The following is a 25,339-nucleotide window of genomic DNA, read 5'->3' as shown; positions in this document are numbered from 1 at the left end:
GAATCTTAGAAAAATGGATACAAAGCTCAAATTTATAATTTGTCATTGGAAAAACATACCTAGAAATAGAACCCTAAACAGGAAAAATTTCAGCGTTTCAGTCAATGCCCCTTTGATAATGATGTTGCCCAGCATGTGTGATGTGATCTTATATTGCTGTCTCAGTGCTGAGTAATTTTTCCACACATCAAGTTTAATAAAAGCAAAAGCAGCAGGACATGATCAATGTTTGAATGGCAGTACATAAAATATGTGTTCTCTCAGCAACAAACATGCATGTTGTTATTATGGGGATATTGAATATTTGTCTAATTCTTATTTTGGTCTAATCTGTCTTTTGGTTTATTGGTCAAATATAAGTAGACCGCGACCACTGTTAAATCAATACAAACATCAGTTATAACTTCTTAATGAAATGGTATAGAACTTGTAGAAGTGACAAATTAAGATGTTCATTGTTTTTACACAACATTTCAAGAGTAATATGATTTTGTCGTTATTCAGGAAACAGGAAAATATATAGCAATGTTGATAGCTTTGCTTATAATTTGTCGTTTAACTACAGTGCACATTTCTTGTCCATTTAGAAGATAAAAATAAAAATGTTAGCGTGGCATCCTATTTTTCCATGAAGTGGACCATTTGAACAAGTTAAAAACAGTACTGATATAATTCTACTAAAAAAAAAACCTCTTATAAAGCCACTTTTCATGAATTCTGTCTACAACAGGGTGCATATCTGGGAAAATGAGAATGGAAACTCAAGAAACTGATTTTGTCCCCGTTGCTTTAAGTGGAAAGGATGCTCCCCATCTCTTTAGAAAAGGGGTGTGTCATATTGGCTAAGAGGGCGTGTCTTACAGAAAAAAACCAGAGGTCATATATGGACTTCTGTTACATACGTCACAGAAGGTAGAGGTGGGCGATACCAGAAATTTTGGTATTGATCCAACACCAAGTAAATACAGGCCCAGTATCACCGATATCGATACCAATACTTTTTCATATTTAAGCTTCACAGAGCCAAAGAATCCAAAAGACCTAGGATAGAATTTCGCCAAACACGGTACATGACAACAAAATACTTTATCACAATCAACATTTAATGTTTAAAAAATATCACTCAACACAACTTAAAACAAAATCTCCTGAGGTAGAGGGCTAACAAACCACAATACAAGGGTGCGCTGCTCCGTGTTGTGTGACACAGCGTAGCACTGCTTTTACAGACAGAGAGTAGACTTTGATGAATCTGCGTGCGCAGCAATCAGTGTGTGCGGGAGAGAAAAAAGCTTGAGTATCGATCTTTTCACACGAGGATCGTTCAATATCAATACCAGCGTAGGTATCGATATTAGGATCGATCTGCCCACCTCTTACAGGATAAAATGAACCATGATGATCTTAAACTTTGCAGCTGTCTATAGAATTCTAAGAATGTTTGACATGAAATGGCAACCAATTATTAAAAGGTACAAAAAAAAAACCCCTGCACAATATTACACCTTTAAGTAAAATTCTTGATAACAGATTTGTACATTAAGCTGTTTTATCTTTCAACATCGTTTCCATTTTTTTCCTTTTGTAAAGACCAATACACCTTATTTGTTACTGACATATTTTACACAGCATCAACACACTATATCACACTGAATATTTCAAATAAACATAATAAAAGAAACAAAGAGTCACAAGAGGATATTTTCCATAAAGATGAACAAATGCTGTTAGCACTTACCCACACAAACGCAGCTCCCCAGCAGCAACAGCGTCATGAGCGATGCTTCAAAGCGCAAAATAAACGACATCTGCTCAAACATCTGACGTTGAACAAAGACTTGTCTTCTGGTACGGTTCATTCTGACAAACATCACGCATGTAATATACACAATAAGCTACAAGCGCTGCTATAACCCGCATACTTTGCGGGATTTACCGTTAGCACCGCACTAGAGGTTTTTATCGCCAGGAAGGGCGTTACCATGGGAGTATTCGTGCTGCCTTCACTGTCTGTCGGAATTACTGTGTGCGCTGAACAAAAAAGTTTAAGTATGTGTGGAAAACACCGACTTCATAAAACTGAGCAAGTTCTTCTCATTTTCAAACTGTTGTAAATGTTCTGTCAGTTAACCAAGACTGTTTTTTCCCCTTGTTAAAAGGGGAAAATAAAGTTAAATTTAAATACCTCGAAAGGGGCACCACCTGCATACCAGGAACTTAATAAAGCTCACTAATGAAATTTAAATACCTTGAAAGGGGCACCACCATACCGCAGGAACTTGATCATGTTATGATCGATATTAATCAGTCTTTGTTCTGAAAGTCACAAGTTCTGGATACGACTGATTAAACGTGTCTTCCACTGGACACAAGACAAACAATTGGTGTAATATTTACAGATTTATTTACGCATGTACAGGTACAAACAAAAGTGACAGATTTTGACAATATGGATATTGACTGATAGTTTAATTACTGAGACAATTGGTGATATCAAAAACAAGGCACTAAATATAGAAAGTTATTATAAAGAAAATTAAACAAAGAAGGCCACTTTGCATCACTGACAGACCATCCGAACACTTGAAGGTTCACTTATCTGGGTCCTTTGGATTGGATGGAGAGGTCTGGTCCGGTTTCCTGATCCACCTTTGCTGGCCTTGTTTCACCTGGGTCAAGTTAACCCACTGGATCTCCCAGATGACTACAGGCGTGCAGACTGCTTGGTTGGTTAGACACCAGGACCGAACATGATGGATCAGCAGACCTGTAGAAGTTGGGTTCACTGACCAACCCAGGATGAAGGTTTTGGTGTTTGCTGTCAAAAATGCTCTGGCAGCATCCAAAACTTCTGGAAAATCAATTAGAATCCTTTGTAAAAATTTAGCAATAGTTCAAGGATTGGTAAAGAAAGTTGTGGAGAAAAATTAAAGTTGAGAGGAAAATTAATTTGGAGACTCACAAATTCACTCTTAATTTCAAAAACTTAGCTTGGAAGTTGTCTTCAAAATGCACAGAACTTGACTCATACCTTAAAAGTTATTAAAACTGGTACATCAAACAATGAAGTTATTGAACAAAAACAAACACAATGACACAAAAGCCACAAGCTAAGACTTGAGTGTTGAAGAGCTGAAGAAGGGTGCAATAGAAAAGTTTCTTTGTTCCAGGGTGATTTTAAAGAGGCTCTGCACATGATCATGAACTCACTTGGCATAAGGTTTCTCCCCAAAAGAAAAACACATCAGACACAGTGAATTATGTCTTCTTTGGCTAACAAAATATAAGCTGGTTGAGTCATCTTCTAAACCATCCTAGAAGCAGCGAAGTGATTAAGAGAACACTGTTTTCACCATGACAATTTATTACTAATTCAACAAATAACATTTAAACATGCACCAAGAGTACTCAATGTCACATGAAAGAAATGTGTAACAGATTAAATTGGAATATAAATGTTGTCTTTGGTTAACTATTACAAGAGAAAAAGAAATTACAATTTATCTTTTGTTAAAAGTATACTGCATACTAAAGGGTCTGTGCCCTTCCTCCAGGTGACACTATGGTTCCGTCCCAATGTTAGTTGTTTTTATGACCTTTGATCTTTTGTCATCAAGCTTTAGCAAAAAGGAAAGTTTTAAGCCTAATCTCTACTTTTAAGATTAGGCTTAAAACTTTCCTTTTTGCTAAAGCTTATAGTTAGGGCTGGATCAGGTGACCCTGAACCATCCCTTAGTTATGCTGCTATAGACGTAGACTGCTGGGGGGTTCCCATGATGCACTGTTTCTTTCTCTTTTTGCTCTGTATGCACCACTCTGCATTTAATCATTAGTGATCGATCTCTGCTCCCCTCCACAGCATGTCTTTTTCTTGGTTCTCTCCCTCAGCCCCAACCAGTCCCAGCAGAGGACTGCCCCTCCCTGAGCCTGGTTCTGCTGGAGGTTTCTTCCTGTTAAAAGGGAGTTTTTCCTTCCCACTGTAGCCAAGTGCTTGCTCACAGGGGGTCGTTTTGACCGTTGGGGTTTTACATAATTATTGTATGGCCTTGCCTTACAATATAAAGCGCCTTGGGGCAACTGTTTGTTGTGATTTGGCGCTATATAAAAAAATTGATTGATTGATTGAAGCTGTTTCAACTGATCTGTTTTAGTAATAACATATGAACAAGAATGCTTTGAGTACTTGTGTGTTGATATTTCTTAGCACCGTTTCAACAATGGTCTGTGATCCATAGGTACTGTTTGCTGAAGCTCTCCAGAGACATTGCAAATTTGGCCAGGGAGTGTTTGGAAGACTGGTCACTTTGTGAAAAGGTGAGGGCACCAAGTCATGTACATTCCAGCCATAGAAATGTCAAGAATCAGTTCTTTGATAAAAGTGTAAACTTAAGGCACTTTTGATTCTGTAAAGATATGTCTGTGGTCATATTTAGTACTATATATATATTTCAGGGTTTTATATCACTGTATTACACATCTGCTATCCACAGTGGTGTACACTGTGAGGCTGCACAATCACTCATTTCAAGAATCAAGTTGTGCTTTTACAAATTTTTATAACCACATAGGTTCACTGTTAATGCTACTCAAAGCCACAAAAACTACTCATAAATATCCTGAGATGTTTAAGAATGTATCGTTTAACCAAGTATCAAATATTTATAGAAACACAAGTTCACAAAGTCTAGTGATAGAAAATGCAGAAACATTAACATATGAACCTGAAGACACATGACAAGCACGTATAACCCCTGTGTAAAAATAACCCTGAATAAAATCTGAAATAAGTGATTAATGGTCAAGCATTAATGTGATAGTTCACTGTTGAATTGATGAGCTACAGTGTTCATTGCATTCTGTCCAAGGAAAAATAAAATACTTTTTTTTTTCCTCAAAAATGACTAAATATTGTACTTATGTCATTTATAGGTACTATTGAAAAAAAATACCAACCAATACATGATATGAAAAACTAAAAAGTAAAATGCACAATACTCCTTTATAAAAGCAGGCAATTTACTTCACAATGGGTTGGTCTTGAATTTTTGCATCTATTTACAAAGAAGCATGCAACATGTTTAACTTTGTCACATAGTAAATCTATGCACTATCTCCATGATATTTATTTTAGTTCACATGGTTCTTATCTTGCATGTGTCACAAAAACTCTTTTGAATGTAAATGTATGTGTCTCAAAATCCAATTCAAGCTCAAATAGTCACAAGATGCAGCACCAAGTTCAATTGTACCTACTGCAGATACTTATGTAGCGCTATAGGGGAGCACTATTTGTTTTTGCCTGAATTGTCAGAGGTTCAACAACCAACGTATTTCTGCCTATGGTAAACCACAGTGTATTCATAATAATAAAAAACAAAAAAAAAAACCCGTCTGCCATCATCACCCAGTGTCACTTTTTCTCTGACTCTTCATGGTCACACTTCTCCAAAATCAGATAAACTTGTGCAGCTTTCTCGGCGAGACTCGCCGGCTCCCAGCAGAGTTTTCTATTGCAGGGACCAACCCTTACAGCCAGATATCTGTTTCAGATGTGGGACCGTCATATTACTGGAATTTTCAGGATCCTGCATGGCAACAGACTTTGACATAACACATGCAAAAGTAACGGTAGAGAAAGGCTAAAAATAAAGCACAATAGCCAGGCGCTGTGAAGTGAAAGTCAGCACAGCTCCCGGACGTGCGTAAATCTGCTAAAAAACAAAACAAACAGATGTTGATGACGCAATGCATTCTGGGTTGATTGTTTTCCTATATGCAGTAGGGTACGTGTAGTGGTTAAGTGGTGGGCTTAACACCAGAGGGTCATGGGTTCAAACCCTCGTCTGGCCAGAAAATCACTAATGGCCCTTGGGCAAGGTCTCTAATCTCCATTTTGCTCCCGGTGCGTAGTGAGCACCTTGCATGGCAGCACTCTGATATTGGTGTAGGTGAATGTGAGGCATCATTCTAAAGCACTTTGAGCTTCTGATTCATATGAAAAAGCACTATATAAAATAATGTTATTTATCTCATCTATTATTTAGCACTGTTGCCTCACAACAAGAACGTCATGGGATCGATTCCCACCTATGGCCTTTCTGTGTAGTATTTGCATGTTCTCCCCGTGTTTGCCTGGGTTCCCTCTAGGTGCTCCGGCTTCGTCCCACATCCAAAGACATGCAGGTTAGGTGGGCTGCAGACTTCAAATTGTCCGTAGGTGTGTGTGCGAGTGTGAATGTGTTTGTCTGTCTATATGTAGCCCTGCGACAGAGTGGTGTCTTGTGTACCTCACTCCCTATGACTGCTGGTATAGGCTCCAGCCCACCGTGACCCTTAATTGGAGTAAGCCGTTGAAGATGAGCGAGTGAGATAGAGAATTAAGCTGCATTGACATTTCTAGTGTAGTAATTAAAGGAAGTTGAGTTTGTCTGAGGTATAAACATCACAAAATGTTGCCTCTGAACTCAGAGGAAAGTGCAGTCCTTTCAGCTCAAACTTTGGCTCAGAGTCCAAAGAGGAACAGCCAAAGTCAGGGACAACTGGAGCAGCATGTTGCTGTCCTGTAGCTGCAACCTGGAGAGAGAGAGAAGTGAAAAGAAAACACAGGAATCCTGAGTTCAATAAGTTCAATCAAAGCCTGAAAAGGACTGGAAACTGCTCTTGAACTAAAGGACGTCATTGGACACCTGCTTTCTACAACATTTAACTGGAGAAAAAGTTAAAACTACATTTTCTTGCCTTTTGTGTGCCACTGGACTGAGCACATTATTACCCCACACCCCTCCCCAAAAACGTATCAGTGGGAAATACAGTTGGCACTGCAGTTCCATTTATTTATTCATCCATATACAACCCCTGGCAAAAATTATGGAATCACCGGCCTCGGAGGATGTTCATTCAGTTGTTTAATTTTGTAGAAAAAAGCAGATCACAGACATGACACAAAACTAAAGTCATTTCAAATGGCAACTTTCTGGCTTTAAGAAACACTATAAGCAATCAGGAAAAAAAATTGTGGCAGTCAGTAACGGTTACTTTTTTAGACCAAGCAAAGGGAAAAAAAATATGGAATCACTCAATTCTGAGGAAAAAATTATGGAATCATGAAAAACAAAAGAACGCTCCAACACATCACTAGTATTTTGTTGCACCACCTCTGGCTTTTATAACAGCTTGCAGTCTCTGAGGCATGGACTTAGTACTCTTCATCAATCTGGCTCCAACTTTCTCTGATTGCTGTTGCCAGATCAGCTTTGCAGGTTGGAGCCTTGTCATGGATCATTTTCTTCAACTTCCACCAAAGATTTTCAATTGGATTAAGATCCGGACTATTTGCAGGCCATGACATTGACCCTATGTGTCTTTTTGCAAGGAATGTTTTCACAGTTTTTGCTCTATGGCAAGATGCATTATCATCTTGAAAATTGATTTCATCATCCCCAAACATCCTTTCAATTGATGGGATAAGAAAAGTGTCCAAAATATCAACGTAAACTTGTGCATTTATTGATGATGTAATGACAGCCATCTCCCCAGTGCCTTTACCTGACATGCAGCCCCATATCATCAATGACTGTGGAAATTTACATGTTCTCTTCAGGCAGTCATCTTTATAAATCTCATTGGAACGGCACCAAACAAAAGTTCCAGCATCATCACCTTGCCCAATGCAGATTCGAGATTCATCACTGAATATGACTTTCATCCAGTCATCCACAGTCCACGATTGCTTTTCCTTAGCCCATTGTAACCTTGTTTTTTTCTGTTTAGGTGTTAATGATGGCTTTCGTTTAGCTTTTCTGTATGTAAATCCCATTTCCTTTAGGCGGTTTCTTACAGTTCGGTCACAGACGTTGACTCCAGTTTCCTCCCATTCGTTCCTCATTTGTTTTGTTGTGCATTTTCGATTTTTGAGACATATTGCTTTAAGTTTTCTGTCATGACGCTTTGATGTCTTCCTTGGTCTACCTGTATGTTTGCCTTTAACAACCTTCCCATGTTGTTTGTATTTGGTCCAGAGTTTAGACACAGATGACTGTGAACAACCAACATCTTTTGCAACATTGCGTGATGATTTACCCTCTTTTAAGAGTTTGATAATCCTCTCCTTTGTTTCAATTGACATCTCTTGTGTTGGAGCCATGATTCATGTCAGTCCACGTGGTGCAACAGCTCTCCAAGGTGTGATCACTCCTTTTTAGATGCAGACTAACGAGCAGATCTGATCTGATTTGATGCAGGTGTTAGTTTTGGGGATGAAAATTTACAGGGTGATTCCATAATTTATTCCTCAGAATTGAGTGAGTCCATATTTTTTTCCCTCTGCTTGGTCTAAAAAAGTAACCGTTACTGACTGCCACAATTATTTTTCCTGATTTCTTATAGTGTTTCTTAAAGCCAGGAAGTTGCCATTTGAAATGACTTTAGTTTTGTGTCATGTCTGTGATCTGCTTTTTTTCTACAAAATTAAACAACTGAATGAACATCCTCCGAGGCCGGTGATTCCACAATTATTGCCAGGGGTTGTACCTACTCACCACTCTGATGATTTTAAGGGGTCATGTGGACGAAATGGAGCGAAATGGGGACTGATAATCACGAAATGGGGTAAAATGTAACGAAATGGAGCAGAGTGAACCAGACTGACTCCAAATAAGTACTTTTATTTAATTGTTTGGCTTTTGTTTTTTTGTTTGTTTGTTTGTTTGTTTGTTTTTGCGAGATGTGCTCAGTACATGTAATGGGGCAGGTGCGCCATCTGGCATTCAGGAGATGAAACTTCAGTCAATGGGTCAGTTTGCTCCATTTCGTAACCCCATTTTGTAACATTTTTACCCCCATTTCATTATTATCAGTCCCCATTTCGCAAAAAAAAAAAAAAAAAAAAAATTAAAGTACTTAATTGAATCATATCTGGAGTCAGTCTGTTCCATTTCGCTACATTTTACCCCCGTTTCATTATTATCGGTCCCCATTTCGCTCCATTACGCTTAAAAATAATTAAATAAAAGTACTTCATTGAATCATATTTAATCATATTTGGAGTCAGTCCATTCCATTTCGTTACATTTTACCCCACGTTCGCTCCATTTCTTCCATTTCACATTTTAGTATAGCCGGATTTTAAGAGCTCAGCCTAAAGCACAGCTGCACTTATGGCATGTCAACCTATATACACAAGATGCAAATAGGTTGTATTTCAACCATTAACTAATCACAGCTGTATTTAAAGTACAACAGGAATTGCACTAGTGTGTCATCTGTGGAATTTTCCAAGCTCCATTGACATCGATGCTTCACATGGCTGCAGCAGATAGATGGTTATTTTACAGATATGTGGATGAACCAGTTGTCTGCCTAGGTGGTTGCCAACTAGGACGCAAGGATTTTCCGTGATGTTGTGCATGCAGCAAAGCCACAGTACCACTGCTTGCCACCAGACTTGAGTTGATATTTGCCGTGGCCTTTAATAGTCAGGTGTACTTAAATCTGGTGCACTGTTATTTAGATGGTGGACTCCATAGGTAACAGAGGTTTTCTGGTGAGGACAGCAGTCAGGCACAACCAAGTCAATTATGGAGGGAGCAGTCATCCGCCAAATCTCCCTGAGGTGAAAGAGTTCAGAATCTCCTCCTTTCAACACTTCCTCCACCTCTAACTGCCTCATTTCCTCCATATTCCATCACACAGAGACAGAGACAGAGCCCTGCTGTTCCCTGTACCTCCCATGCCTGTCCAGCTGCTCCCAACCTGTCAACCCAAGGGTTTTCAATGTTTTGAATTTGTCAGTTACTTTTTAATTTTTTTTGCTTTCTAATTTTTATTTTCAATTAACTTTTTGTTTGAAGAATGAGGAGGAGGAGGAGGAGTGCTAATGTATATCTCTGTACGTGCACTGTGATGTAAGACGTATCTGAATGTTGCACCATATAAACAGCAGCAAAACACTGCGCTCGACTTGAGACAATTATTTTAGTGGTCTGTCACCCAGTCACTTTCTGCTGCCTCATGATAGCAATGCACCTGGTCACATCATATTTTAAGGTCAACATAGTTATGGGGGCACAGATAAACACAAATAAATCTGCAGATTATACAACATGGACATGAAAATGACAATTGAAATAGTCAGAAACGGGCTGCACTGAATGCTGCTTTGCACCAAGTGTAAGATAAGACTCTTTATTATATGGCTACAATGCTACGTGCGTTCTCATTGGCTGATTTCCAGTCTGATATTTTCCCATATCAGACCGGTTGCTATGACAATCGGTCCAGATCGCGTATCGCATTTGTTACAAACCAGAAAGCTAAAAACATGATTACAAAAACCAAGTCGGACATGAACATACTCCATAAATATCTAAAATCATTGGAAAAAAAAACACACAGATTAAAAGCTTACCAGCTAATCTGACCATCATATATCATATATTATATATATATATATTATATATATATATATATATATATATATATATATATACATACGAGGTCTGTCAATAAAGTAACGGTCCTTTTTATTTTTTTTTTAAACTATATGGATTTGATTCATATGTTTTTACATCAGACAAGCTTGAACCCTCGTGCGCATGCGTGAGTTTTTCCACGCCTGTCGGTGACGTCATTCGCCTGTGAGCACGCCTTGTGGAAGGAGTGGTCCCGCCCCCTCGTCGGATTTTCATTGTCTGGAAATGGCGGAATGATTTGGACTTTTTTCCATCAGAATTTTTTCAGAAGCTGTTAGAGACTGGAGATTTTCGGTGAAAATTTTACGGGCTTCACAGAGAATAAGGAGTGTTACTACAGCTTTAAGGACGGCTTTAAGGACGCTCGGCGCGCCGCGCTCCGAGCTGCGACGACGAGGCAGAAAACGCCAGATCATTTCTAAGCTGATGGCTCTGTGGATACGAGACCGTCGTGTGTACTTTCTCTGGTTATCACAAGAGCTGGACATCAGCCATTTTCCGGCAGATTTCACTTTTAACAAGAGATTTTGTCATGGAAAGCCGCGCGGAGGCTTCGTGCGTAATGACCGATTCGCTGTTTGAGCGAGACAAAGGAACACCTCTGTTTCGGCGTGTCAGAGGACAAGCACAAGTTAGCCAGCTTAGAAATGATCTGGCGTTTTCTGCCTCGTCGTCGCAGCTCGGAGCGCGGCGCGCCGAGCGTCCTTAAAGCTGTAGTAACACTCCTTATTCTCTGTGAAGCCCGTAAAATTTTCACCGAAAGCCAGATAAATTTTTCAAATGGTTTCCAGGTGCCAGTCTCTAACAGCTTCTGAAAAAATTCTGCTGGAAAAAAAGTCCAAATCATTCCGCCATTTCCAGACAATGAAAATACGACGAGGGGGCGGGACCACTCCTTCCACAAGGCATGCTCACAGGCAAATGACGTCACCGACAGGCGTGGAAAAACTCACGCATGCGCACGAGGGTTCAAGCTTGTCTGACGTAAAAACATATGAATGAAATCCATATAGTTTTAAAAAAAATAATAAAAAGGACCGTTACTTTATTGACAGACCTCGTATCAGACCTGTCAACACCTCAGTCTGATATTTTCTCGTACAGACCTCAAGCTCATTTAATAATCCTTTAATATCTCCAATGGCCTTGTGCCCACACTAACCCAAAACTGTACATGGGTAATTTCCGAGGAGAGAAAAATCACCATGAGAGTAAAAGTAAGAAGCACTGACTTAGAGGGATTTGAGCGTGTCTGTACCTCAGGTGGATGGGAGCTCATGTGAATTTCTGTTGGACTGAGCACCTGTGAGAAAAAAAAAGAGTCAGTCAGGAAAGATGACATTTACAAAAATAATAAAAAAGGCAAACGCACAGGCATAGATATAATAAATGTAAACATACTCCAACTACCGGTAGCTCAGTAGAACTGGATGCAGATTCTGTAGTTCTGATGGTGTTGCAAGGATAAGAATAAACTGAAGAATATGGTGGAGGTACGTGACTTGGCCCTGTGTCTTGATTTGCATCCTGCAATATCAAAATGAATCTTTACATGAGAAAAAGTACCAAAAGTAATACACCTCTTTATCCCAATTCCATTCAGAGGTAACCTTACTTGATAACGCACTGCAAGAGTTTGAACAGCAGGCTCTCTTTTTGAAGACCCTTTTTTACAACAGCACTTCTTCACGCAACAACAGCAGAAAAACAACACGAAGAGAATGGTGATGGGAATGCCAACATAAACAGCTGGAGATATAGCTGGAGGGCAAGGGGGGGGGAGTGTTAATTTGAAAATATACATGGATTCAAATATTTAAATATAAAATATACATGAATTCAAATATTTTTACACATGTAATCTAAGACAATTCATTACTTACCTTCTACCCTGCTTCGTACATTCAACTCCAAAAGAAGGGCCAAGTTGCCATCCTGATCTCTGACTTCAAACTGGCCAGAGTCTGTAGTTTTCAGGGACTCGATCTCTATCTGATCTGAGCCATGCATCCAAATTCTCTCCTTGAATGGCCCATCTTGAACCACGTGCCCTGCCTTCATCACCACCAGGGTATCTGTGTCCCCCCTTCTGCTATAGCTCATTGTGCATGAGGTGCACTCCAGAGGAAGTGTGATTGTGAGAGAATCCTCTTCCATTAATATAAAGTTTTCAATCTTCTCTGTGTGTGACAAAGAGTTGACTGAATAAGAACATTTATGTAAATACAAAGTAGCCTGAAACATCCGTGTGTGTCTGTGTATCTATCATCACCTCTTACTGTCAGTTTTATCCTAGACAGCAAAGTGTTGTCTTTCCTCCTGAAGTTGTAGTAGCCGTTGTCTGCCTGAGACAGCTTAATCATCTCCCAGGAATTAAACCTCACCCAAACCCTGTCTGTCTTTCTGGACTGAGTACTGGTTTGATTCCACAGGACTTTTGGCTGGTCAAGACTGCGAGTTGGCGTAAACTCCAAGAACTCAGACTGCCTGGAAATATCATAGTAGAGGTCTTCTCCATAGGTCTTCAAGATTTCTTCAGAACAATCTAAAAACATGGAGATGGAAATAAATAATTAAACGTTTCCGTTTTCTCTTGGCCATGCATTTTTATAGAATACAACCTGTAAAAGTAGAGCTCCATACAAGATTCTTACCCACAATTTTCAGTCTAATGGTACGGCTTGACTGACTTTTTGAAAAAGTCCCATCATCGCTTTCTGTCAGATCTGGCAGCGACACGGATGTGGAGGTCACCTTGTAACGTGGGTCCACTGCCTAAATAGGTGAACAACACAAATCCATTCACTCAGAACTAAGAGCAGATCATGCCTGTTTTATCTCATTTGCTCAGACATAAAAAGGTCCTGGCATCTGTCCGTAAAGCTGGCATCAAAACTGTACAGACCACAACCCTTCCAAATTAAGACACAGAAAATACTTACAAAAAGAAAAAAATGGTTGTATCAATTCAACAACAGGTAATTTAATTAAAAATGTCTTGCAAACTGAGAAAATGTTTGCAAACACTGACAACAAATATTTTTGAGGCAATTTTTTGGCAGCTTTTATTGAATTGATGCAGGTGTTTTCTTGTATTTGTAAGCCTTTTCTGATTGATGGTGTCTTAATTTAGAAGTGTTGTGGAACCTATACACCACTGGAAAAACAGCACAGTCACCATAACAATAAACGTATAATACCAGAAGATACTCACCTTTCCTTTATCAATCACCAACTTCTTGGATGCTCCACTTTTACTTGATGTGAAGAACACCTTCCCCATGAACAAAGGTGGCACATAGTCAAGTGGAAATTTATAAGTATTGCCATAGCACACTTCTTGGTATCCAAATGCAGATAATCCTTCAGTTGGAGAGAAAAATATTCAGAACAGACAGATGAAGTGAAAACTGAGCTCACTGAGACACTAACAGTGCTAACCGATGGACTAAAAAAAAAAAACAACATAAAGATGGTAGACCCTTATAATGTTCTCAGTGCTTTTCCACAATTATTTAAAAAGCCAAAATACAGTCAAATCCATATGCAGTTGCACAGTGAAAATGTTTGTAATGATGTCTCTGTACACCGCCACAATGGAGTTAGAATAAAACAATCAAGATTTGCTTGACATGGAGAGTCTCAGCTTTAATTCAAGAGGTTTAACAAAAAATACCACACAGACCATTTAGAAATTAAAAGTAGAACATGACCGACATACTGGCTGGCTGATAATATTGACCAAAGTGAGCTTTGCACAAACATATCGCTATCTGCATTATTTCTGCTGATATGAAAACTTTAATTTTATTTTTATTTTTAAATGGACCACAATGGAAATAACTGTTTTCTACTTTCCTGTGTCATCCATGTATTTTTCATGTATTTACAATTATATTATGTACTTACATTGAATTTACTAAATAAAATCACACACTCATGCATTTAACATATAGATGATTTACTGCCCCCTGCTGGAATGACGTGTGAGTCCAGAATGTAAATATTAATGCCCATTGTTCAGTGTTGTTAGCTTATATATGTAGCTTCTCTAAAAATATTAATCGTATCAACTTTCAATTTTGGTGCCATTCATCCTTGAGGCAAAATTCATAAGCATACCAAACAGCAAATGTCAGCTCTCCAGAGTTGATCAAAATGCATGATCAAAATTGCACGCACGCACAGCTGTTTGTCTTTCTGAATTCTGCTGTAAGCAGGTGCTTTTAACTTGACAAACAGATTGTGGCAGAAAACATTAAAATCACTACACTTTTGATTTAAGGTACCAACATGAGACATAACTCACTCATGGCAATAGCAACATAACACTTGCCTAAAGTGACTAAACCTACTGATCTACAAAAACACAAAAAATCAATAACACTAACAACACCGTTAAACTAACATGAACCACAATAACAACATTTACAATCTCAAAACCCGAACTTCCATGGTGCATTGCAGCACAACATCCATTGTTCATTAGTTAGCTAAAATTGCTAAATTTCTCCTACAATTTTGGCCCATCAACTTTCTGTTTTCACAGCATTCATCCTTGATCTAAAATACATACATAAACCAAACAGAAAATCTCAGCTTTCTATTCCCCGGTTTTTGCATGATCAAAGCCAAACACACGCAAGCACACACACACACACACACACACACACACACACACACACACACACACACACACACACACACACACACACACACACACACACACACACACACACACACACACACACACACACACACACACACAGAGGCCACTTGGCTATTATAATATAGATATAAACTTTGCACTTGTTTCCAATTAAATAACTGCAAATTATAAAGAGGACAATGCTCATACTGACAAGGGTATTTTAACATTGCATTATATTCACCCAAGGCCAAAATATGACCATCGGGTATTGCGAAGGCTTTTCGTCTGTCCATCCTTCCATCTGTCTGTCTGTGTTCAGCATAAATCCAGTCCTATTACTGCCAGAGTGTTGAAATTCACAGGGCACATCTTCTTCTTCTTCTTCTTGGGACACAGACCTTGGAGAAGTTCAACGATGGCTAATCTTTATGTATTTTAAGAGGTTTAAAAAGTCGCATTCTGTTATAATCTGATCCATTTCGTGTTTGAGTGACGCGGGTGACAGCCAATCAGAGTAGAGCTACACCATGACATCAGTCGCAGGTCTCTTCAAAACCACGTTTCTCATATATTATGTAAAAGCTAGCAGCAAAATAAACACTTCTAAAACTGAAAATGCTGTTTTTGGAACCTATTAATGCCTCTGAACTTATTTATAAGACATTTTACGGTTATCATGGTGATGTTATCATGGTTATATTGGTGATGTCACTTTCTATTATAGCTACTTGCTAACCGCTTAATTTCTGGTATATTATGTAAATAGGGTTGCCAACCGTCCCTTGAAAAACGGAATTGTCCCTTATTTGGAAATAAAAGTGTGCGTTCCGTATTGACCTGAAACGGGACGCAGTTTGTCCCGTATTTCTGTGAGAATCAAAAAGTCTGTAAAATGTCAATGGAATTGACTGGCGCTTTATATGGAAACTTACGGTAAATTTGATCCCAGCCTCTCTCCTGCTTTTCACCAATGACCTGACAGACACGAGTTGACAATACAGAATCACTCTTATCTCATTGGTCGAGGGACGTCTGCTCGCAAGAAGATACCGACGTCATGAGCCGACGACGGTCGCTGGACGACAATAACAAAGCGCAGCATGGCTGATATCAATACAGACACCGACACTGGCACTGCAGATATGCCTATGGACAGCAATGTCTGTAACGTCGTTACTACTACCAAAAAAACAAACAAACAAAAAAGAATGCAAAAATACAGGGGCGAATGAGAAAAGGAAAATGGCTGGGTGGAAAAGGTGCGCGACAACAGCTAAGTATTGTAAGTATTGTTTACTTTTCAGACTTTATTTTTTGCACTTTTTATTACACTAAATATGTAAATGTGCACTGTTACATTGTTTTGCACTGTTACATTGTTTTGGATGATGCAAATTTTCTATTGTTTTTCTGTTAATTTATACAATTTTAAGTTAAGCACTACAGAGAGATTTATTTTTAAAGATTTTTTATTTTATTTTATGCTTTGAAGCAGGACAGAATGCTCATATTGAAATTGTGAATGAAAATATATTTTGAACTAAAAATAAATTGCTAAATAATTTCCACGTGTTCATATCAGAACAAATGCATGTATGCATCTACTTAAATTCAGGGTCAAGTCAACAGTCAAATGGTTAAAAATCATTTCACACAGACGCTGGGAAGGGTGAAGGCAATGGTCGGTCGGCCCTGGCGGTGAGGTGTCCCTTATTTATTTTTCAGAGAGTTGGCAACCCTATATGTAAAAGCTAGCGAGAAATAAACACTTCTAAAACTGAAAACACTGTTCTTGTAACCTGATAACACCTCTCGTGTTATTTACAAGACATTTTGTGGACGTTAGCTTGCACGCTGACTTTTGTTAACTCAAAGCAAACTTTCTATGGAGTTACATTTGTCTCAGTATTAATACATGCAAATGCACGGAGGGTGATCTACAAATATCCCTTGATTGCAGAACATGAACAAATGATGATTTGATTTGAACATGTACAAACTGTACATAAGACAACAGGAGCTAATTAATTAATCAACTGCAAATTATAAAGTACACAATGCTCATACGGCCGAGGGTATTTTAGCATTGCATTATATTTTTAATTTGTAGGAAGCTGATTGTCCCCACAGTGTTAAGAGACAGTTTTTGTTTCACATTAAAGTCAGACCTATGAATCAAAGCCACACCATCACCTGGCCTTTTAAAATGTCACACAAAAAGTGTTACAATCCTGACACAGAAACAGCTGATTTTTTTTTCCCCAATTTCATATGACCCAGGCTTAAAACATGATACAGATGTAGCCCTGCAAGACACCATCTTTGTCCAATAGCTATTTTCAAATGAAAAATAAAATAGAACACAACAACATAAAGTTCACCTAAAATTTAAGGGTACATGTAATTTTTGTGACTCATGGTTTTTCTGGATTCTGCTTCACAACTTAAATAAAGAACTCAGGAAATAAAATAGTAGCCCATCACCTGCAGTACAAGGTTACTGGCAAGATAAATAAATGATTGTTGTTAAGACAAGCTTCTTTCAGTTCCGTATTCTCACAAATGTGAAACCCTTCCTCAGTTGTTGTGACCTGGAGAAAGCAATCCACGCATTCATCAGCTCACGCTTGGACTACTGCAATGCTCTGTACATTGGACTCAGTCAAACATCCTTACACAGATTACAACTGGTACAGAATGCTGCTGCCCGGCTCCTCACGAATTCTCATAAACATCACCATATCACACCTGTTCTGCACTCTCTCCACTGGCTGCCAGTGAATTACAGAATCCAATACAAACTTCTCCTGTTCGTTTTCTGCTCCATCCACAGCCTCGCACCTGCATATTTATGTGAGACTTTGACCCTTCACCAGCCCAGCAGATTTCTACGATCTGCACATCTCTACTTGTTGGAGCAGCCCAGGTCTCGAAGCAAACAGTGGGGTGATCGTGCTTTCGCAGTAGCAGGTCCTAAACTTTGGAACTCGCTGCCCCTCGACTTGCGTGCCATCTCAGATCTGCCCCTTTTTAAAACAAAACTCAAAACGTATTTGTTTAGATGTGTTTTTGATACTTAGTCTTGTTTAGACTTGGGAATAAAATGTATCTGTGTTCTTCTTTTTAACCATAATTTAAATACGATTTTTATATGTACAGCGCTTTGGTCAACTTAGAATGTTGTAAAGCGCTTAACAAATAACATTTGATTGATTGATTGATTGATTGTTGCTATTGCTATGGCACGGTACACAAACCGTGAATTGCTATTAGTATAGCACCCATTGATATTTATACTATCCAAAATCACAGTTCATGCACAAACCTATCTTGCACAATCCTGTAGCTTTCACACCATGTCCCTCTTGATCTCATAATAATCCTGGTGGTTTGTTCTTGGGAGCCGAAAAAGGAAACAGTTAGCCTAGCCACTCCGTAAACAAAACTCCACATTGAACATCTTTGCCATGTTTATGTAGCCCAGCCTCATTTTTTTTTCTGTGCCCCTGCCACAAAAAGCACCAGATTTTCGTGAACCAGTTTTTTTATTTTCCTATTTATAATCTTCCCCTTCTCCTAACTCTAACCATAACCATAGCATTAAGGTGCCCTGACACTTGCACAACTTTGATCTGCGCACTTGGACGAACTTAGTCGTGACAATCCCACCCGCTGTGTTCCCAGCTGGACGCTGTGCTTTGTTCCACTGGATGTCCCCGCGTTGTGCGCTGGACGCTGCATATATAAAATAATTATTTTGTAGCGGACTAATCATTTTCTCTCCGAGTTGGCTGTTGAAAATGCCTCTAATCGCTTCCAGAGTCACAGAGGACTGTTTCATCTGCCGCTTTTTCTCTCTGTCTCTCTCTTGTGCATTTAATGAGATGGAGAACACATTTGGAACAGTCTAAAAAGGTCATTATTTGTAATGTTTATATTGTAATAGCTTGGTAAAATAGCTGCATGTTCATTCCTTCTTGTGAGCTGCTGTAAAAGTATGTTTATGATAGATTTAACATCTTGTTATAATTGTTCAGATGAGCTGCACTGTGATGCAGCGCGCTAATGCAATCCCTTGGGTAATGTTCACGTGAAGTTCACGTAATTAATGCATGGAAATTCTGAACATTTCAAAATTTTCTTTGCGCACTTGCACAAAGTTTATAACGCTTTACAACAAGTTTACTCTCTTGCACGGCAGAGTGCGTGCAAGTGCGCGGATCAAAGTCGTGCAAGCATCAGGGTCCCTTTAGTGTGTACTCTTCCCTAACCCTAACCATAACACCCCCACCCCCGAGACACCCCACATTTCGTGCCCCGTCACGAAAAGAAGTGGCTACGGGTACGTACATCCGTATCTTCTGCGGGACTGCTAAAGGTACGGACCGAGGTTCACTGAAGATACGGACAATGTACGGATGGGTTTTGAAGCCTTGCCGGACCTTTAGCCGCATATGGTATGGGTACGGACATATTTGCGCATTCTGATTGGTCAGTAAGACACCCTCCGTATCTTTAGAACAGTCTCTGTAGATACGGGTCCGTACCTGTACCCACAGCCGCCCATTTTCGTGGACCCATCACAAATCCATAGATTAATGAACTTTTCATAATGCCACCACGAACTGCCGTGAGACTGGGTTGTGTTTATGACACTCATACACCCCACCCCCATGTTTTAAAACCTGGAGCTGCCCATGATAAATTGTGTAATAAATCTCAAGGTAAATGCAATTCTCCTCAACAAATACAGTCACTTTCCCAGTTCCGGATCATTGCCAGTTCCGGATCACTGCTGTAGTATTTGCGCCGCCGTTTCTTGTAATCAGCACGAATAAGCTAATACTTGGTACCAATGGAAACACTGATGTTTTGTCTACAAATGACCACAAGCTCGACCGGATCCAGCCATCCTTGTGATCAGCAGAGGAATCAAAACATTCGGTGTCTGCGGTGTGTGCGCTTTTTCTGACTAACTCATTCCTGCAAGTTTGAAAGTAACGATCTCTAAGATGTAGCAAAATTGAGTTAGCCATTCAGTGTTTTTGGTTCTAGAGTGGGAAAATACTTACTTGGGTAGAAAATGTCAGTGTGTTATATCTTGCTGTTTAATTGCTGCACACATTTATCTCTGATGTGAAAATTTGCTGGTTGTGGATCACTGAAGCAGCAGCCTCGTGTCAGTGTGAGCCTTGTGTACTTTGGGGGTCATCTCAACATCACAAATGGGCATGATTGTGGGGGCTTTTACTTTTTAATTTGGGAGAAATCTCACCTCCACACTTCATTTTTTGCACATAAAAATGTATAACAGTGCCTTTCGAAACTAAGTAAATTCTCATTTAATAAGTATAATTTAGATCATTTTGTGTTAAAAACACATTCTCGGCACAGTGTGTATCATTCTGCATTAGAAGGGCTCCAGCCAGATGCCAGGAATGCCCCCAAAGTGACACAGAGTGTCGTGATCCAGAACCGGGCAAAGTGATCCATTTCCGGCAAATATTTGCATCACACATAATGTGGCTTCACACTTTAAGTAGAACCACTGAAGACGTTTATTAAACAAACAAAAAAAAAAACACACGCTGTAAGACGTTTATGATCACACCACCGTCAAGATAATCCAATGATTTTCACTCTTCAGTTCAGTTCGTTCATTCAAGATTAAAATATGAACAGTTCTAAACTGTACAATCTTGTACTTGTCTGTGACTTTTTCTGTTTTAAATAAAAGATAAGCAGACAAACGTGATGTGGGTGATGGCTGTTTTGGTTTACAAGGAATAAAATTCAGCTTTTACAATGTAAAAAAAATCCAGTTGTTTTTACAGAAAAATTCTGTCAGCTGTGGTTTCCAGGGGAATTCTGTCAAAATGACAATGAATATGTAAATGGTTTGCACATACATATTTATGTAAATTTGACAGTATAAACCTGTAATTAAAAATATTAACCTGTAATTTTGACAGTCTTTTTCATGTTGAATTGGCATGGCTATGCTGATATTACACCTTTTTTTTTTTTTTTTTTTATAAAATTTACAAATATTAAGTCCCTTTGGCTGCTCCCATGATTTCACTCAGGGTCACCACAGCAGATGCAAGGAGGGTCTGCGTGTTGATTTGGCACAAGCTGTACACCAGATGCCCTTCTTGCTGCAACGTCACATTACACAGTGAAATGTGGCAGGAGTGGGGTTCGCACCAGGAACCTTTGTTACTGAAACCAAGTGCACTAAACACTTGGCCACCACCCGAAAAATCCTGACGAAGCTCCCGCTGCAGGAACGAAGCTGCGCGAAGGTTAAACGAGGCTTCGTCACCCTTCGTTAAGTGCCGTGTGACTGGGCCATTATAGATTAATAAGCACAGTAGCTTTGTGGTTAGCGCATGTTGCCTCAGAACAAGAAGGTCATTGCTTCGAATCCCACCTGTGGCCTTTCTGTGTGGAGTTTGCATGTTCTCCCCATGTTTGTGTGGGTTTCCTCCGGGTGCTTCAATTTCCTCCCACATTTAAAGGCATGCAAGTTAGGTGAACTGGAAACTTTATACATGTTCAGGTCTCCTTTGCAAAGGGAGATCTTGATCTCACTGGGACTAACCTGTTAAATTAAAATTGCACTCTACCATCAGACATTTCAATTTCATATATACCTTAGCTCAGGGGTGCTCAAGTTTGGTCCTCAAGAGCTACCTTCCTGATACTCTTAGTTGTCTCCCTGCTCCAATGAAAGACTCATTAAAAGCCTGCTAATGAGTCTTTCATTGGATTCAGGTGTGTTGGAGCAGGGAGACAACTAAAAGTATCAGGAAGGTAGCTCTCGAGGACTGAACTTGAGCACCCCTGCCTTAGCTCATCCACAATTGAGATGACAGATGGTGGCTGCCAGAAAATGTATCCCCTATGCAACTCTACCAAATAAAGACAAGACTTCCTCAAATTTACTGTAGTAATTGTGGATAAGCTAAAGTATATATCACTATGAAACACCTGATGGTAGGGTGCAATATCAGCAATAAAGATAGGGGATACAAATTCTGGCAGGCCGACAGATGGTGGCTGCCAGAAAATGTATCCCCTATGCAACGCTTCTAAATAAAGACAAAACTTGCTCAAATTTACTGTAGGGACTGGGTATGAGCTAAAGTATAAATGAAGATAAAACACTTGATGGTAGGGTGCAATACCAGCTATAAAGATAGGGGATACAAATTCTGGCAGGCCAACAGATGGTGGCTGCCAGAAAATGTATCCCCTATGCAACTGTACTAAATAAAGACAAAACTTCCTGAAATTTACTGTAGTAATTGTGGATGAGCTAAAGTATAAATGAAGATAAAACACCTGATGGTAGGTTGCATTTCCAGCTATAAAGATAGGGGATACAAATTCTGGCAGGCCGACAGATGGTGGCTGCCAGAAAATGTATCCCCTATGCAACTCTACTAAATAAAGACAAAACTTCCTTGGAGTCGAGCCGCTGCTCCTCCATATCGAAAGGAGCCAGCTGAGGTGGCTTAGGCATCTGGAAAAGATGCCCCCTAGATGCCTCACTGGAGAGGTGTTCTGGGCACGTTCCATCGGGAGGAGGCCACAGGGAAGACCCAGATCACGCTGGAGGGACTATGTCTCTCAGCTGGGGGAGGTGTGTGTGGATCGGGAGGTCTGGGTGGCTTTGCTTGAGCTGCTGCCCCCGCGACCCGACCTAGGATAAGCAGAAGAAAATGGATGGATGGATGGACTTCCTCAAATTTAGAGTAGTAATTGTGGATGAGCTAAGGTATATATGAAGTTGAAATATCTGATGGTAGGGTGTAATTTTAATTTAACCTTTATTTAACCAGGTTAGTCCCATCGAGATCAAGATCTCTTTTGCAAGGGAGACCTGAACATGTATAAAGTTTCCAATTCACCTAACTTGCATGTCTTTAAATGTGGGAGGAAATCAGAGCACTCGGAGGAAACCCACACAAGCATGGGGAGAACATGCTAACTCCACACAGAAAGGCCACAGGTGGGAATCAAAGCAATGACCTTCTTGCTCTGAGGCAACATGTGCTAACCACAAAGCTACCGTGCTTATTAATCTATAAGATACAGACAGATATCAGAGGTGGTGGCCAAATGTTTAGTGCACTTGGTTTCAGTAACAAAGGTTCCTGGTTCGAACCCCACTCCTGCCACATTTCACTGTGTAATGTGACGTTGCAGCAAGAAGCGCATCTGGTGTACAGCTTGTGCTAAATCAACACGCAGACCCTCCTTGCATCTGCTGTGGTGACCCTGAGTGAAATCATGGGAGCAGCCAAAGGGACTTAATATATTTGTAAATTTTACAAAAAAAAAAAAAAAAAAGGTGTAATATCAGCATAGCCATGCCAATTCAACATGAAAAAGACCGTCAAAATTACAGATTAATATTTTTAATTACAGGTTTAAACTGTAAAATTTACATAAATATGTATGTGCAAACCATTTACATATTCAGGGGCGTAGGTTTGCATATGGACCATAGGGACAAGTCACAACCAATATTTTGGGATGGCAAAATAGTCCCTACCAATATTTAGCATTTTTGTTTATATAACAAAATCATTTGCTATTTTTTTTGCGAACTCGATACTATAATTTTAGACGTCACGTTTTGTGTTTTCGACGTGCCAGAATGACAGGGTTACCCATGTTGCAATTTCATTGGCTCACGTTCTTCTCACACGGACGTAAACAAAGCGCATCTCGTGGCAGGCAGTGCTTAATTTGTAAAGTGGGAGGTCCCGGAGCGCAGAGGATGGGTGGCTCCGGTGCAGTGTTGCCAGATGTACGATAATTATCATATTTGTACGATAGTTTTGCCATCTTTACGATGTACGATCTATAATGGGAAAAAACCCAATATGTACGATAATTTCAGTTGGTTGCCCAAACACGCATCTCTCTCTGACACCCAAGAATCATTTTGCAGACGTTGCACTCAGGCGGCATCAAAGACACAACACACACAGGGCTGCTGCTGGTTTTGGGCTGCCGGGACAGTCATTTGAAAGCCCGCCCCCTCCCCATACAAAGTAATGAGTTCCCATCCAATCTCTGCAGGACAGGACAGGAAGATTCCCCAACCAACATCTTTTTTTCTTTTTTTTCGAAACTGTATTTCAACAAATGCAATAACAAACGAACAAAACACAAGAGCAAAGAGATATACAAGAAAAATAAAAAAAAAGTTCAAGTTCCTTATGGAGGTGTCAACATTTTTTCTGTGTTCAACAAAATCTGCACAAGTGGCCATGGCATCGGATGACGACAGCGACCTCGAGGTTGAATTCGACTCTTTCTAGTCTGGTAATTAACACGTTTGTGTTACTTCACAGTCTTGCTTGTGCATTTGCGTTCTTTTTGTGCCATAGTTTCCCCATTACTATAATTACTGTTTAAAAATGTGACATAAAATTCTTTGTAAATTAAAAAAACGCTAAAATAGCTACATTGTATGCGTTTTGTTTGTGTACGATAATTTCTCCCAAAATACGATAATTTTGTGGTTTTGGTACGATAGTTTCATATTTCATATCTGGCAACACTGCTCCGGTGCAGAAAAACAAGAAGGGCGGGGGGGAGGTGTTGCGAACAATGCTGTGCGCCACACTTAAACTGCACACACCTTCACAAATGACACTAATACCCTGTCTTTTCCTCAAAAAATCCTACATTTATGTTTGCTGTCTGTCTATGTACTTTTCTGTCACTTTTGCCCTCTTTTTCATACTTTTCCCTCGTTTCAAAAGTCACCGAACGCACTTTACTGTAATATATGCAACATATAGCATACTGTTGGAAAGCACGAGTTCTTGGCTTGCTGTCAGTGTTGAAATTTTTCAGAGTGAGGGCTTACATGAGAACTTACGGTAATGAGAATCAGCGGCGCATTAATGTGAAACTTCCGTGTTTTTCCTCTGCGTTATGACATCACAGGCTTACATTTACCGTAATACACCATATATATCATTGGAAATCCCTTTTCTTTTTTTTTTTTGGCAAATTAGGTTGCCAGATACCTACAACTGCATTGTTGATGAAGAGAATAGATTATACATCTTGTTTGCAAAAACTTTTTTTTTTTTTTTTTGTTAGCTCCACAAGTATTTTTTTTGTTGTTGTCTTGTTCTGTCAGGTGTAGGCCTATAGAATAGATTCGTGATTTTGGGTGCAATTTTGTTAT

General features: G+C 39.5%; 2 protein-coding genes across 5 annotated transcripts in view; both read right to left on the bottom strand.

Moving 5' to 3' along the window:
* The window catches only part of LOC117520643, a 13,304-nt gene extending 11,291 nt beyond the window's left edge, over positions 1-2,013 (bottom strand). Inside the window, exon 1 of one of the 2 annotated variants that reach the window (XM_034181953.1) lies at positions 1,739-2,013. In XM_034181953.1, the coding sequence (XP_034037844.1) occupies positions 1,739-1,871 (133 nt within the window). In that variant the 5' untranslated portion in view covers positions 1,872-2,013. The remainder of the gene's footprint in view (positions 1-1,738) is intronic. The other variant, XM_034181952.1, reaches the window with a different exon arrangement.
* Positions 2,014-6,144: 4,131 nt separating this feature from the next.
* The window catches only part of LOC117520378, a 38,192-nt gene continuing 18,997 nt past the window's right edge, over positions 6,145-25,339 (bottom strand). For 2 of the 3 annotated variants that reach the window (XM_034181723.1, XM_034181724.1), the window contains 8 exons: positions 13,684-13,832; positions 13,124-13,244; positions 12,742-13,014; positions 12,353-12,649; positions 12,085-12,230; positions 11,871-11,996; positions 11,728-11,772; positions 6,145-6,573 (listed from right to left, as the gene is read on the bottom strand). In XM_034181723.1, coding sequence (XP_034037614.1) covers positions 6,409-6,573; positions 11,728-11,772; positions 11,871-11,996; positions 12,085-12,230; positions 12,353-12,649; positions 12,742-13,014; positions 13,124-13,244; positions 13,684-13,832 — 1,322 coding nt within the window. In that variant the 3' untranslated portion in view covers positions 6,145-6,408. The remainder of the gene's footprint in view (positions 6,574-11,727; positions 11,773-11,870; positions 11,997-12,084; positions 12,231-12,352; positions 12,650-12,741; positions 13,015-13,123; positions 13,245-13,683; positions 13,833-25,339) is intronic. The other variant, XM_034181725.1, reaches the window with a different exon arrangement.

The sequence above is a fragment of the Thalassophryne amazonica genome, chromosome 11 (genome assembly GCF_902500255.1).
Source record: "Thalassophryne amazonica chromosome 11, fThaAma1.1, whole genome shotgun sequence".
In the NCBI taxonomy this organism is placed as follows: Eukaryota; Metazoa; Chordata; class Actinopteri; order Batrachoidiformes; family Batrachoididae; genus Thalassophryne; species Thalassophryne amazonica.
This window is presented reverse-complemented; position numbering and strand designations above follow the sequence as displayed.